This window comes from Heterodontus francisci, chromosome 8, assembly GCF_036365525.1.
Source record: "Heterodontus francisci isolate sHetFra1 chromosome 8, sHetFra1.hap1, whole genome shotgun sequence".
Classification (NCBI taxonomy): Eukaryota; Metazoa; Chordata; class Chondrichthyes; order Heterodontiformes; family Heterodontidae; genus Heterodontus; species Heterodontus francisci.
The window spans coordinates 94,637,302-94,653,284 of record NC_090378.1 but is presented as its reverse complement, the minus strand read 5'-3'; the positions used below and the strand labels follow the sequence as shown (position 1 = coordinate 94,653,284).

Here is a 15,983-nt window from a genome sequence, read left to right as displayed (position 1 = left end):
ATCCCAAGTCTTGTTGCAAAAGATTGAATAAAAGGAATTATAAATACTTGTATGACATTCACTGCATCTTTGTACTACTGGTTTTAATCATACCACTTTCAATCACCTAACCTTGCGTGAGGATACGTAATTATTCCCTAATCCAGATGTACAGCTGTGGTATTTCACCATTGGGTCCAGTGACTCTGGCTTCTGTGTGAACAACCAAACCTAGAAAATTGAAAGAGAACAGAAATGGAATTGCCATATAAAGTTATTTTTCTTTCAAATGACACAAGCCAGTGGGAAAGTTAGAACAAAATATGACATTTCTCTTGTAGTGCACCAACTCCTCACACTGATACATGACAGGTCTATGATTACCTTCCAAATAAGGAATTCACATTCTCCAAAGATCTTACATCACCCCTAAACCAGCCCTATGGAAAGAATCTAATGCATTTTGTTATTAGGCAGATTAAAGTAGGATGCAGGTCAATCATAAACTTTTGTTTAAACTCAAAAAAGTGTGGGGTGTGGGCAGATCACCAGCAAAGGCAGAGGTAGACTGTCTCCCTACATGTAGAGAATTGCATTAGTAGTCAATGGGTCACTCTCAGGGTCACTTATAGCAGCCAGCCAGTCATTGAGGAGCAAGTCAATGCTGCATCCAGAGAACTATGACCCAGTAAGGCCAAAAGATGAAAAAAGGGTAACATGCCCTTTGAATGAAAATAATTATCTTTTGTCAGGATTTAGTTATTTCATTAGAACTGATCCATACACCAAGGGAGAAAGCTTCTCTCGCCACAGATGCTGCGACACCTGCTGACTATTTCCAGCATTTCTTGTTTTTATACCAAAGTTAGCTTGTTCTGCCATTTTGCAACATTGTGGGGGTTTGGGGAAGCTACCATTGGAATTATACTGCTATTGCCAAGAATCCACTGAATATTAGAGGCAAATGATACACAGACTGAGTCCACATGGCTACAAAACTGAAAACATCAGAGGTGAGATACTGGGCTTGCACAAATCAAGTTTTTTGATGGAAGATTTTTATGACAAAAATGATTATAAATAGAAAGTACCAAAATAATCAGGTTGCAAAGAAACAGAAAAAAGGTACCAGTAAATATTTTCATCAACTTGAGATTGAATATTTTATGCCCAGTTTAACTTGTGATGATTAGTATATATATATATATATAGTTAGTATCTATATATCTAGCTATATAGTATCTGTAGTATCTATCTATATATATATATATATGTAAAAAATATTCTACATCTCAAATTACAAATTTGTAGCTATGAAAATTGTTCATAGCCCAGCCATGTTGTGCCTATCTTTTTTCCACTTCATCCCTAAAAACAGGAACTCATGCTGGAGTATGGTTCACTTAGTGACATCTACACTCCAGTACTTCACCCATGTGACCATTCTTTGTGAGTCCAGTATTGGTAGGAGATTCAATCATGGGGTATGTCAAAGCTAATCACAATTCTGTTCTTCACTACACACTTTCCAGTAAAGGTGTTACGACCCAGTGACAAAGGTGTCTAGGGGTCCCTCTCAGCCTTCACCTGGTCATATCGTAACACGGTTTAATTTTAAACACACCGTGTTTTTAGCTCCCCTTGGTGAATCCTTGTTCACCGCTTTCCAATTATAAGGCAAAGAAACCAGCACAAACAGGCTTTCTTAGGTTTAAAGAAAAGTTGAAATTTATTCAACATAAACTCTAATTGGGTTAATGCCTACGGATAGATGATGCACCCCACGCTAGCATGCATACACGATACACACATACAAATAGAGACAGAAAAGAGAAGAAAAATAATGTGGAAAAGTTTGAGGCAAGATCTGATGAGTTGTTGTTATGGTTCTTTGAGCTCATTGTAGAGTCCTTGATTGTAGGTAGATCTTGTTTTTCGTTGGGGCCCAGTATTCTTCTTAAACCTTGTTCGCTGTAGGAGACTTTTCTCTCTTGGGATTCATGTGTCTTCGGTGGATTCAGAGGCTTGTGAGAAAGAGATGGGAGTAGTCAGGAGAGATCTTCTCAGTTCAGGAGCAAACAGACTTTCTGCCTTCAAACTCTCTGTGGCCAGTTCAAAAGAAAACTTTGGAACAGCCAGGTAGTCATGTGACCAGCTGGCCTAACTAGTTCCGGCCCTTGTGGATTGTATCCTCCTTAGCAGGCACTGGAATGCGCTTCCTCACCTTTGATGTCTGTTAGTATGTAAATGTCGTTTTCCAGTCACAGCTGGTTTGTTTAACAAGTTGGAGTGAGGAAATAACAACAGTTAAAAATCGATGTTCATGACAAAACTAATGTGCCTCATTCTTGGCAGGTGGGGGCCTCGCATGACAAGGGGTTAATGGAGTGTAAATGGGAATTCTGAGGAGCCCTGGATAATTGTGTCCCAGAGACAGAGGCCAATTAGTATAACCAACTGGAACAAGGTTGGGATCAGTTAATTCACTACCAACACAGCACCAACTACCTACATTTATATAGTACCATAAATAAAGAGAAACATCCCAAGGTGCTTTCAAAATAAACACAAGGAAAATCAGTCACTGAGCCAGGAAGGGTGAGATTAGGAGTTACTAAAGGAGGTATTTAAAAAAGTAGGAAGAGATGTAGAGACTGGTTTAGCCAGTATCTAACAAATAGCAGGGCTAAGGCAACTGAATGTTCTGTGATCAATTGTGCAGCAAAGGGGAAAGAAAGCCTTGAGTTGGGAAAGAATGCTCAGAAAGGGATATAGGGTTTGGAGAATGCAGAGATAGGGAGAGGCACAACTTTTTGGATAAGGACAAGGACTTTGAATTTAATGCAATGAGGGGCTGGGTGTAGAGGTAGTACAGGTTGTTACAGGTCTGTTAGCTACGCTGGTGGGAGTAATTGGAAATGAACTAAGAGCATTGCTTAAAATGTATATTGTGCATTAAAAGGTTATGGCTTGTGTGGACATTCCCCCAATACAACAGTACCCACATGTAATAAAAGCCAAATAACTAAACAAATATTAGTTTTCAATTTTCATGCAAATGAAAAGGACTTGAAGCTCCAACTCTTAACATTGCATCATTTATATCCCCATGCGTTTCTAGTCCTAACATGACTAAGTTAGTCTCTTTGCTACTAAAATATTTGAGACTTTGACCATGACTGGGGAGATGTAGTTGGAAAGTTCAGTAGTACAAGAGGTCTGAACTAGTTTGGAAAAGGTGTCTTAAATAAATGCAGTGAATAAGTGTGCAACCTTTTGAATCTTGGGTTAGGTTTAGAAATCTAAGGAACCATTTATTGTCAAGGCAAGTAGAGGCTAGACTGTATAAAGGCAGCTACAGAACTCAAAGTGCAGTGAGAACTGGAATTCTATGCACAGCTGTCTTGCAACAAATACCACTGTAATATTTTACATTTTACTTTGCAATACAAATTAAAACATTTAAATTGCCTGACTTTGCATGCAGCACTGAGGGGAAAAGGCTGTCAATGTCACAGAGCAGATCGTAGTAGTTATAAGCAATAGTCACTTATGTTGGAAAACAACCCAAAGCTCTTTAGAATTCATATTCTGCCAAGGTTAGATGTCCATAAACTGTCTATACTTCCCATTCCCTGACTGAGAAGTGGGCCTTTGTTATGTTGAGCTAGTTACAAAGGAACAGAAGAGCAACGAGTGTGATTTGTGAGCCCACAGCTACCAATTATGCCAAAGTTTTAAGTTCATTTAAAAAAAAAGATCTCTTGCGAGTAGCAGTGTTGAACCACCAGCATGTTACCATTACCGGCAGTATCATGCAGAGGTTTATGCCTTAATATGTATGGTGTTTAATGCTCGCATTTCATCTGATGACTCTCAATGTATGTACTCATGGGAATTTACCTGACTCGTCTCTACTAGGCAATGTCGTTTGCAATACATGTAGAAGAAATTTAGTGACTGTCCTTTGGGAATAAAATTTGACCACTAAAGATCTTAAAACTTTGTTTCACACAAGTTGTTGACAATAAAGGATTACAATTTATTTTCACGATCTTCAATAAAGTAGACTTCTTTTCAGGTTACATACCAATGCTTCTGTTCCATTATATGGGCTCCGAGTAAACGAGTTTGTGAATACACAAATCTGAAGAACAGGACAATAACACAAACATTATTAAAAGTGCAAACTCAACATAGCGGCTGTTCTGAATGGATGAAAATGCTAGAGATATTCTACTCACTAGCCACATAATGGGTGTAATTAATGTCCAGATGAAAGGAGGAAAGATACCATAGGTCAAATTAGTCAAAACAAAACCGGGACACACCACACTAGAAAACAGGCCCTGGAATCAACAGCAGATAGAAAGACCAAGTTAAATTATGCATATGACCAATTCCAAAATCCCTTCTCACACTTGAAGACAGCAACATGTTTAGAGAATAACCATTCAACAGATAAGATGTAATTTTGGCAATGAAGCAGAATGCAGGCTCAAAGACAGATTCCTCACATGATACATGTAAGGCACCCAATCTACAACTCGAGCCTATAATAGAATCGTAGAGTTATACAGCACAGAAACAGGCCCTTCGGCCCATTGTGTCTGTGCCGGCCATCAAGCACCTAACCATTCTAATCCCATTTTCCAGCACTTGGCCTGTATCATTGTATGCTATGATGTTTCAAGTGCTCATCTAAATACTTCTTAAATGTTGGGAGAGTTCCTGCCTCTACTACCCCTTCAGGCAGTGTGTTCCAAATTCCAACCACCCTCTGGGTGAAATTTTTTTTCATCAAATCCCCTCTAAACCTCCTGCCTCTTAACTTAAATCTATGCCCCCTGATCATTGATCCCTCCACTAAGGGAAAAAGTGTCTTCCTATCTAAACTATTAATGCCCCTCATAATTTTGTATACCTCAATCATGTGTCCCCTCAGCCTTCCCTGCTCTAAGGAAAGCAACCCTAGCCTTTTCAGTCTCTCTTCATAGCTGAAATGCTCCAGCCCAGGCAACATCCTGGTGAATCTCCCCTGCACCCTCTCCAGTGCAATCACATCCTTCCTATAGTGTGGTGCCCAGAACTGTACACAGCACTCCAGCTGTGGCCTAAATAGCATTTTATACAGCTCCATCATAACCTCCCTGCTCTTATATTCTATGCCTCGGCTAATAAAGGCAAGTATCCCAAATGCCTTCCTACCACCTTATATACCTGTGCTGCTGCCTTCAGTGATCTATGGACAAATACACCAAGGTCCCTTTGACCGTCTGTACTTCCTAGGGTCCTACCATCCATTGTATATTCCCTTGCTTTGTTAGTCCTCTCAAAATGCATTACCTCACATTTCTCAAGATTAAATTCCATTTGCCACTGCTCCGTCCATCTTATCATGCCCATCTATATCTTCCTGTAATCTAAGGCTTTTCTCCTCACTATTTACATAATATTTATTTATATAGTGTTTTAGAACACATCATGTTGATAGTTAAAAGGTTTTCCAGATTTTTTTTTTTTTAAATGCATTTTGACTATGGAAACAACTAGTTTTCATTTTTCCTATGGAAAATAATGGCAGCATTACTGTGCACTGCCATAAACAGTAGTCACTTTTCTTTCTCTTTTATCAGTCAATGGAAGTGCACAGTAATGTGGAATGTGTTAATATTACTTTCTCCATCCTTACTCCAACCTCTCCCTCCTTTTATGGACTGATTTTCATAAGACACACTAGAAGTACACAACCTGGGCACTAAAATAGCAATACAAATCCAGCATCTGTTATACAAAGTGTGCATGCGTGCACATGTATGCAACAGGCCATCCTACTGACAGAAAAGTTGGGAAGGGCCACAATGCAAGGTTACATTGTTATAGGGGGAAATTTTACGTTCTCCCCTGCGGCGGATTTGGAGGCGGGGAGAGCGTAAATACAGGAGGGATGGTGATGGACGCAGGGGTTCCTGCGTCCACCAAAGTTTAGTCTGGGACCGGAGGGCCTGTGAATGGCCTTCTCGCCATGCTGCCAATTGAGGCCCTTAACTGGGCAATGAACCCTGAATTATGGGCCTCTTCCCACCGCAGCTGCAATTAGCCATGTGGTGGGCAGCCATGTTGCCGCACAGGGTTCTGGGGCAGTGTCCCTCGTTAAAAGGCACTTAGTGCCTAAATGAGGGAACTGGCATCAGGAAGGGGGGGGGGAGCCTGCTGAGGGCCTTTGCTGCTGACCTCCCCTCTCCCGTGTCGCCTACCCTGACCTACCGAGGCCTCCGGTAGGTGCATCTGTGGTGTCACTGCAGCTGCGGGCCTTCGATTGGCCAGTAGCTCTGCAAGGCAAGGACTTCAGGCAATGGGGTCCCTGATCCTGTGGAAGGCCCGCCACTGTCCACTCAAGTGCGTGACTGGCACTAAATTCGGTCGGTGGGCCTTCCAAGAGAAGAGACAACGTGAGGATCGCAGCTTCGGTTTCGCTGGACGTAATAATCCCTGCTACCAGGATAAAATTCCCCCCATAGTCTTGTAATGGGCAGAAAATTCTGACACCCCAATTTTGTAAGTGCTTCATGACTTAAAAGTATGCATATACACAGGCCCACTACAGTTCACTACACCAGACAAAATTTGAAGATTTGTTTCTAAATCAATTTCAAGCACAAACTTTGACAATGTTACTTTTCACAAATAGCATGTTCAAATTTACTAATATGTCTCATCACAGTCTTTACACTTTCATTAAACTGCATTGCAACAATTGATACCAAGTTTACCTTGCTATTATAGTGCTTGTTCAAGCCTACACTCAGCAGATCAGTTGCATATTTGGAAGAACTGTAGGATTCCTGGCCTTGGCTATGCTGGTAGTCAGTCAGACTGAAGGCAGATTTCCTTGCATTGCTCGAAGATGTCCAAACCAGCTGTGATGCACAACCAGCTTGACCGAGTACAGGTTCCAGGTTTCGTATCTAGGAATAGACATTTTTATTAAAAAATGAATAGTTTAGTTGTACAACATTTTCGGTTGTCTCTATCTCAATATTTTCCTCATGAATTCTTTTCTTCTCTCATGTTGCCTTATAAAAGAGCCTAAGGCAAATTCACATCTTGGTCACACTAGACGTTTCCTTGAACATGGTATAAATCTTTATCAATTTTTTTTTTTTAGGACCATCTATTGCTTCCCTCCCCCCCACCACACCCCCTAATTTTCTTCATTGTAAACTCTGGTAATAATTCACTTTTTTTGGAATAGCAGAAAGTTGAGATCAAATTTTAAACCTGGAATTACTAAATTTTGGCATAAAATATAAAGGTGGATGCAGCTTATATGTAAAATGTGAAGAAATTACAATTTATATAGTGCAATTTAAATGTAAATATACAGATCATTAAATGTGACAGGTGATGTAATAGAGATAGAAGTGGGTAGGCTTTCTGGCAGACAATAATGGGTTTGGAAATTCAGCTCGAGTTGAATAGGAAATAGAAATCCTCTGGTTCACCCTGACAGTGGATAGGAAGGGGGAGGGAATGTGACTACGGAACAGAGTTTGTGAGGGGGCAAAGACAATGGTTTGGTCTTTCCAATGCTTCAACTGGAGGAACTTGTGGCTCATCCAAGTCTAGATATTGAACAAGCAATATGATAACACAGGGGTAGTAGTGGGTTTGGGCGTTGCCAGTGTATATGTGGAAGCTGTGGATGATGCTGTCAACAGGCAGCATATAGATAAGGAAGAGGAGGGGGTGCCAAGTAGAGATCCTTGGGGGACTTTGTGGTAACTGTGGATCAGGACGAGAATCCACTGCTCGAAATGCTGGGCAATGATTGAATAGCTATTTCTCGCCTTGACTGGAATCAAGTGAAAGTAATCCCCCAAGATGGACAACAAGGAAATGCACTGGAGGCAGTTAGTGCTATCAACCACATCAAAGGCTGCAGAGAGGTCAAGGAGAACAAGGAGGCACAACATACCACCAGAGTCACAGAGCATGTAATTTATGATACAAAGTGATTCATGACAACGCTTCGTCAGCGCCGTCATCAGGATGCGCCGCGGTGCGCACATGCGCAGACGGTGTCCTGCCCTCTGCGCGTGCGCTGCGGTCCGGCTTGCCAGGACCGTTTTGCGCATGCGCAGATGACACGGTACGCACATGCGCACACGGTCTCCTGATCTCTGCGCATGCGCTACCGTCCGGCTTGCCACGGACGCTTTGCGCATATGACGTCATCGCGTTACGTCGTCTTCCTCGGGCAACGCGCCAGGTTGGCCTCTGCGCATGCGTCAATCTTCGGATATTCACGCATGCGTCAAAGCTTCGGCGCGACTTTTTGAAAGTGGAAGGAGGAGAGGTTTCGTTGGGCATTTTCTTGCATTTTATCTGAATTATTTAGTCGTTTTGGAGACTTGCTTCATTTTTATTAGACACAGGAGATTGTTCCAAGGTAAGTTGCTCTGCCTTTGTAAGTTGCTTTGAAAACATTTCCATTGTCTGGGGCACCGCATGTGCTCCAGTCCCTGTTGTGAGTTGCTGTGTGCAGGCAGTACATGTGCTGCAACCTACCATCTAAACGGTCACTTTTGTTTTTGTAACGTTTTAATGGAGTGCATTCTGTATTTCTTATCTCATCTCATGTTTCCCGTGTGGTCCCTTAATAGCCTTCCTGAACTTCAAACTTCGATCATGGCAACATCAGTAGATTCCACAGAGCAGTACCTTGCCACCTTCACAACCCAGGAGTTTGAGAGTTATGACGACTTCAGCAGTAAACTTGAGATGTTTCAACAGGTAGCATGGTCTGCAGGCACATCCTGTGATGTGCCTTGTTATGTTTCACTATGTTAACAATGCTATTTAAATGCGCTTTGCTGTTGTGCTTACAGGCAACAGGGAGTCTATTTAAAAAAGTGAGCACCCATACGCTTGAGAGTGAAAACAAGAGACGGCGAGTCGAAATTCCCATCCGCTTTAAGTATGCCTCAGTGAGGCTGTGCTGTGTACACTATGGGCAGCCACGCATCCGTTCCACTGGAGTGAGACCGAATCAGAGGTAGGTGCTGCGGTCACTACATTTCCACTTGTGTAGCTTGTCAGTCCTGTAAAGCTGTTCCTTGATGTGCATTGAACCGAGATTCGATTTGCAGTATCAATACATCTTGTCAGTGAGATCCTGTGCCCACAAAGCCACGCGCATACCGCCCCCGTGTCTACGGACTGCCTTTGTTGTGATTTCCTGGATAGACCAATGGCTGGGCGACCACCTCAGTGCAACCTCCTCTGGACTGCGAAACAGGTGCGCACCAGATGTTGGGACCTTGTCATGGTGCACATGTAAACTGCTGCCAGCAACACACCTGGGGATGGCTGGCGTTTTCGTGAGGGCACGAGGCACGTGGGGCGTGCTCATTGAATGTCTGTGTTACTTTTCAGGTATCTCGCGCTGGGCTGTGAGGTCTTCATCAGTGTGAAATTTAATACGAACAAGAACAAACTGTGTGTCAGCTCCTACCATCTTGTGCATACTGGTCATGTTTTGCATCCAGAATGTTTACGCTTCTATGCAAGGCGACGACAACTGAACCACGATGAAAGGCAGAAGGTAGAAGAGTTGGTCAAGCTGCAGGCTGGGAACAAACAGCTGAAGGATTATATCGAGCGTTCATTCAATAAGACCGTGACCCTTAGTGACGTTAGAAATGCAAAATCCCGGCTCAAAACAGGGGATGACAGCATGGATGCGCTGTGTGATACGCTGGAGAAGATTCAGCAGGACGGGGCTGCAGTACGGGTTGGCCTGCAGGGAAGCAGCATCCTCTATATTGCCTTCATGACACCAGCCATGAAGGCCCACATGCAGGCCTTTCCTGAACTGCTGTTCATGGACGGAACGTACAAGGTGAACAAATGCGGCTACCCTCTGTACCAAGTGATGGTGCAGGACAATGTTGGTAGGGGCAGGGCTGTATTCTATGCCATAGTGAGGAATGAGACGGCTCAGATGCTGGACGAGATTATGGGTGTTTTTGTCGATTTCATGGGATCCAGCGCCTGCCGCGTGAGATCAGCCATTGTGGATAAAGACATCAATGAGATCAATGCGATCAGAAAGCATCTCCCAGCTGCAACGGTTCTCCTCTGTCAGTTCCATGTGATGCAGAGCATGAGGAGGAAGATCAGCAGCTACCCATTGAATGGTGAACTGAGGGATCAGTTGTTTATGATCTGCAAGGAAATGGTTCATGCACCTTTGGAGGAGAAGCTCACAAGTTGTGTAGAAAGGATTGGACACCTCTACCCACCCCTGCAGGACTACCTGCTTACAAACTGGATTCCACAGAAGGAGATGTGGGCAGCATGTTCACGTGGTAAAGTCCTAACGTTTGGGAACAACACCAACAATCGCACTGAGTCAGAGAATGGCAAGATAAAGCACCTGCTCCACTCCTCTTCATCCATGAAGGAATGCATCTCAGCGCAGATCTTCCACAATAGTGTCCTGGATCGGGAGCGCTCCTATTGCACATTCACGCAGGGAGCCTCTTTCAAGCGCATCGCAGAGGCACCAGCAGATCTACAATCATTTTCCACGGGATTCACCAGTCATGCTGTGAAGCTGATGCATCAGGATCATAGCCACATTCAGCGAGTACATGTCAAGGAGCAGGATGAAGGCACAGTGACTGTGATTTCTGGTGCCAAACAGTACACACTGCAGATACATGATGGCCAGGCTACCTGCAGCTGCATCTTCTCCATTCAGACTTTGTTGCCCTGCAAACATGCTGTTGTTGTGCAGAGGCATCTGGGTCTGCCTTTGGACAGGCTTGCCCCCAACTGCCGCTGGCGTGCATCTCAGACACCAACGACGACAGGCATGGCTGCTGCAATTGTGATTACAGAGGAACAGCCAAGGCCCCTCAGCTACAATGAAAAATACCGCTTGCTTTCAGATCAATTGTACCAGCTACAACAGGCCGTTCTGCAGAGTGGAACGGCATCATTCATGAGGAAACTGGACTGGCTGCGGCAACAGACTCTCCGCTGGCAGCAAGGACTGGCTGATGAGATGGAGCCATTTACTATGCCCAACAATTGCCCGGAAGCACCTTCGGATGGAGGTGACCACGCGCTGGACATCAGTCACGTGCCACAATCTCTGGATCCTGAGCATCTCACCCCCTGGCCTAATAATCTGATGGACCATACATACGCCTGCCTGTTCAAAGCTCCACTTCCACCACCTGCGGTACCCTCTCCTTGCTGCTCAGTTACACAGTTACCTGTTCCTACACCCATCAGAGCAGTGCACATGGACTCTCAGCCACCTGTTCCCGCACCCATCCGAGCAGTGCACATGGACTCACAGCCACCTGTTTCCCCATCCGCCTTTGAAACAACCATGCAGAGCCTTGTGAGACTCCGCAATTGCCAGCTGCTGCCTGTCAAGCAGAGAGGGCGTCCAAAGGGGTCAAGCACTTGGGGAACATTCAGCAAGAAGAGACTGAGCACTAAAAGAAACAAGCATGCCGTGTCCAGTGGTAGCAGAAATGTGAATGCTCTTGCTGCGAACACAACTGGTGAGGTGGGAGTGCAGCCACACCGTTCTCCATCCTCAGTGTTGCTTTAAGGCAAAGGTAGGTAAGAGTGAAAGAAATGGAAGGTGATGCTGATAGTAGTAGGCAGGATTAAATGGGAATGGACGGGAAGACGCATGAGTAACATAACCACTAGCAGGGAACTGCTGGGCTAAATGGCCAGCTTTATGTTCATAGTCCAAAAGAAATGTGCTTCTTTTCCAGCACCCTCACATCATTCATGTTTTCCCTGAGAGCAGCATTGAACCATCACGAGATAGGGGCAGTAACATCATCCTGACTCCTACAGCTGAGGTGGGTACTAAGTGATTCATTGGCGGTGTTATCAGTACATGCCTTTACCGCAGAACACAAAGCATGCTCAACAGTAATTTCATTGGAGGGAATGAAGCTCTGACACTGATGTTCTTTCCTTATTTCCTTTCATGTAAAACGTGCCCTTGAGAAAACAATCCTTGACACTTAAGGACGGCATTCAAGCAAAGGAGGCAGTGCAGGAGAGGACTCAAGGATGTGCTGATTCCTGCATCTGAGGTGGGTAATAAGTGCTTCATTGGCGACGTTATCAATTGGTGCCTTCACTGCAGAACTTAAAAAGGTGTGCACAACAGTAATTTCAGTGGATGGAGGGAGGCAAGCTCTGACTCTGATTTGCTTTATTTCTTTTCATGTAAAACATGCCGTCGAGAAAACAATCCTTGAGACTCAAGGTCAGCATTCAAGCAACGAAGGCAACTGGATCATGCTGCGGAGCTTGTCACGATGTGGAAAGGAACATTGCATTTATGGATGAATTGGGAATGCACATTGGGATGTGCTTGGGGGACATTCACCAAGAATAGACGGAGCTCAGACTCTTGTAACTTTGCCTTCTTCACATGGACAATACAGTAGTGGAATAGAGAGCCAAGCGTTCATTCACCACAAGGCTCTCCAGGAACAATCTCTTTAGCTGTGCATAGCAGAGACTCGGCCTGTCTGTCTAACGGGAATGCTGGAAACACAACACTCATGTATCCATGCACAGCAGTGCCTCGGATGCTTAATGAACTTAATAAAACTTCTCAATAATTAACCCCAGAATTGTTGAGGCTTTGTTTTGCATGCTATTTCCCCGACTTTGCAACTGCACTTCAGATATTCAACTGTGGTGAAGATGGAGAGGGGGGAGGGGTGGGGAGAGGGAGCATGCAAAATGCAGGGACCAGACAGTTGCAATACCTGAAGTACTGTGGAGAAGTAGGGGAGAAGCAACTGGATTGGGCATCCGCTGCTGGAGGGAACGGCTGAATGGAGAGGGCCGGAAGCGAGAGGCCGTAGAGAGCTGCGGGGAGCGAGTGTGCGAAGACCTTGGTGTCGCCGGGTCCAGGGACTGGCCGGTAAGTCTTTTGCTGTTGTGTTTCTGGCGCATGCACAGAAAAAGGCACTCCTCTTCCGCTCCGCTGCTCCCCCCCCCCCCCACTTCCCCCCCCTCCCTCTCTTCCCCCCCCCCTCTCCCCTCCCCCCCCTCCCTCTTTTCCCCCCCCCCCTCCCTCTCTTTCCCCCCCCCCCCCACCCCTCCCTCTCTTTCCCCCCCCCCCCACTCAACGCTGCTCTCCCCGGCCCCCGTGCTGCTCTCTCACTTCGGCCATTGTATACTGCCATGTGTTCGTTAGATTTCCTCTGTGTGATTCTTTGAGCAGCGCCATCTTTAGTCCTGGCAGCTGCTACAGTCGCAATCTGTGACGTTTTCGTGGCACATGCTGTATTTGCGCATGTGCCAAAACAGCGCCACCTACCGTTCGCGTTGTCAACAAATGCGGTCTTTATGATATTGGTTATAACAGTTTCAGTTCTGTGACAGTGATAGAAACTGGAGTGGAAACATTCAAACATTGAGTTGCAGGTAAGAGTGGCATGGATTTGGGAGTTGACAACACATTCAAGACCTTTGGAGGGGAAATGGAGGTTGAAGATGGGCCTTTAGTTTGGAAGTGTGGCTGTAGATTTTTTTTTGATCGAGGTGGCGATGATAAAAAAAAAATCTTAGGTTCGTATCTGGAGGCAAAGACTATATAAGGTAGAGGTGGAAAGAAAATAGCCAATATAAATATAACATGGAGAAGAAAAATCAAAATTCATATCCCCTGTTACATTCTAAAAAGGTTTGTACAAGTTGTTTAAATGGGAAACACAAAACATGGAGTTGAAGTTTTCAATCAGATAGCAAGGGGCTTGGTTTCAACAATGTACTGCAACACTACTTATGGTTGATGATTAATTTGCATGTTAAGGTGCCACAGGAGACAAAGCTGGAAGCTTACTTCAGCAATTATAATTAGTACTTTGTGTTGCCTGGCTCAGTCAATAATTTACATGTAGGTTATACCCGATTTATTCCTGGCAACTAGTACAACTTAAATACAGTGTAAAATATTTATTACGACTGATACATGGATTAAGTTTCAGTTGGTAGCATTGGTTACCAGAGTGAGCAGGTTGTGAATTCAAGCCTCATTACAAACTTGAGACTGTCAGCTAGGCTGACACGGCAATACAGTACTGAGGGAGCTCTGGATTAGGCAGAGATTTGTGTGTGTTGGAAGAGATGTTATACTGAGGTGCATTCCCACCTCATTCAGAAAGGATAGGTTCAGACTCCAGTACAGACATCCTCGGCAAGATGGAAACTGGAGCACTGATTCTGCATACTGGATTTATGTCGATTGAGGGTATTTGTGGGTGATCGCCTCCACCCCAGTAAAGGGTAGGTGGGGTGCTTTAGCTGCAACCCACCGAGGAGACGATACTGGGAAGATAAAAAAAAACCATGAGGAATGCAATGGGAAACGTTCGTAGCTACTTCTTCCGAATGAGTGGCGGAAGAATATTATGTGAGGCTTGAGTTTGTGTATTGCTCTATGGCAGTACACAACGGATGGTCTTTGTATGAAAGCATGTCCGCTTATAATGAATATATATATATATATACATTCTTACCAGTAAGAAATGTCCAAAGACATTTGTCATGAAGACCTGCTGTAGTCCATCATCAGTAAGCCAATCTTCCTGGATAAGCAAACCCTCCCCAGTTTGAAACATATTGAACACTTTTCTGTTAAAATGAAAACACCATCACAAGATAGCATGACTATTAGTTTCAATTTGTGCTGACCACAAATAGATAACACATGCTGTCCCATTCATTGACTTCTGACTATAGTCTATCCATGAGATGTAATGAACCAATCAACATTTTATTAAATGTAGAGAGCTTCAATGGTAATATAAACAGTGGACTGAGCATTAAAAGATCATACACTTGCAGACATGTATGAGAATTAGGAGCAGCAGTAGGCCACTCGGCCCCTTGCGCCTGCTCCGCCATTCAATAAGATCATGTCTGATCTGATTATAATCTCTCCACATTCCTGAAGTGGAACCAGTAGGGCAATATTAGTAGATTATACAGCATTAGGATACGTTAACAGTCCTAGAAGGAAGATGGAAACACTGCAGTTGTGGGGAACCAAGGCATGATGGGATGCGTGGCAATGGTTATGGGAAGCTGTACAACTCAGAAGTCTTTACATCTGTGTAAACATGTTGCCCTTGAGATAAGACTGGATATTATAAACTGTGAAAACACCAAGCCTCAGGAATGGGGAGGCACAACAGGGGGTGGGGGGGGGGGGCGCGGGGGGCAGAAATGATTCGTGAGACAATACACTTCAGTTTATTGATCAAGTTGCAGCTTTGGAATGTGTCAGAGGAGAGGGTAGTGTGGACAAATGAGTAATGGTTATTGTATTCTATAAATTTGTACTGCAGATTCTGTTTCATTGTGAAGCCTCTGGATGTTTCACCAGGCACTTCTCCCTTGCACCAGTGTTTGAATAAATCTTTATTTACTTTAATCCTGTGGACTCAAGACCAGTCATTTTCTCCACAACGCCGTCTACCCGATAACCTTTCACCCCCTTGCTTATCAAGAATCTATTGACCTCTGCCTTAAAAATATTTAAAGACTCGGCTTCCACTGCCTTTTGAGGAACAGTGTTCCAAAGATTCACGACCCTCAGAAATTTTTTTTCAACTGTCTTAAATGGGCGACCCCTTGTTTTTAAATAGTGACCCCTAGTTCTAGATTCTCCACAAGGGGAAACATCCTTTCCATATCCATCCTGTCAAGACCCCTCAGAATTTTATATGTTTCAATAAAGTCTTTCTCTTCTAAATATCAGTAGATACAAGCCTAGCCTGTCCAATCTTTCCTCATAAGACAACTCGCCCATTCCAGATATTAGTCGAGTAAACCTTCTCTGAACTGCTTTAAACACATTTACATCCTTCCTTAAATAAGGAGACCAGTACTATACACAGTACTCCAGATGTGGTCCTCACAACGTCCTGTATAACTGA

General features: G+C 44.1%; 1 protein-coding gene across 6 annotated transcripts in view; it reads right to left on the bottom strand.

The window, feature by feature from the left end:
• Positions 1-15,983, bottom strand: part of hsd17b7 (hydroxysteroid (17-beta) dehydrogenase 7) — a 37,318-nt gene that overhangs the window by 7,069 nt on the left and 14,266 nt on the right. For 2 of the 6 annotated variants that reach the window (XM_068037755.1, XM_068037753.1), the window contains 5 exons: positions 14,562-14,676; positions 6,753-6,947; positions 4,224-4,328; positions 4,070-4,126; positions 112-210 (listed from right to left, as the gene is read on the bottom strand). In XM_068037755.1, the coding sequence (XP_067893856.1) occupies positions 112-210; positions 4,070-4,126; positions 4,224-4,328; positions 6,753-6,947; positions 14,562-14,676 (571 nt within the window). Of the gene's footprint in view, positions 1-106; positions 211-4,069; positions 4,127-4,223; positions 4,329-6,752; positions 6,948-14,561; positions 14,677-15,983 lie in introns of those variants that run through there. The other 4 variants (XM_068037754.1, XM_068037756.1, XM_068037757.1 and 1 more) reach the window with 4 other exon arrangements.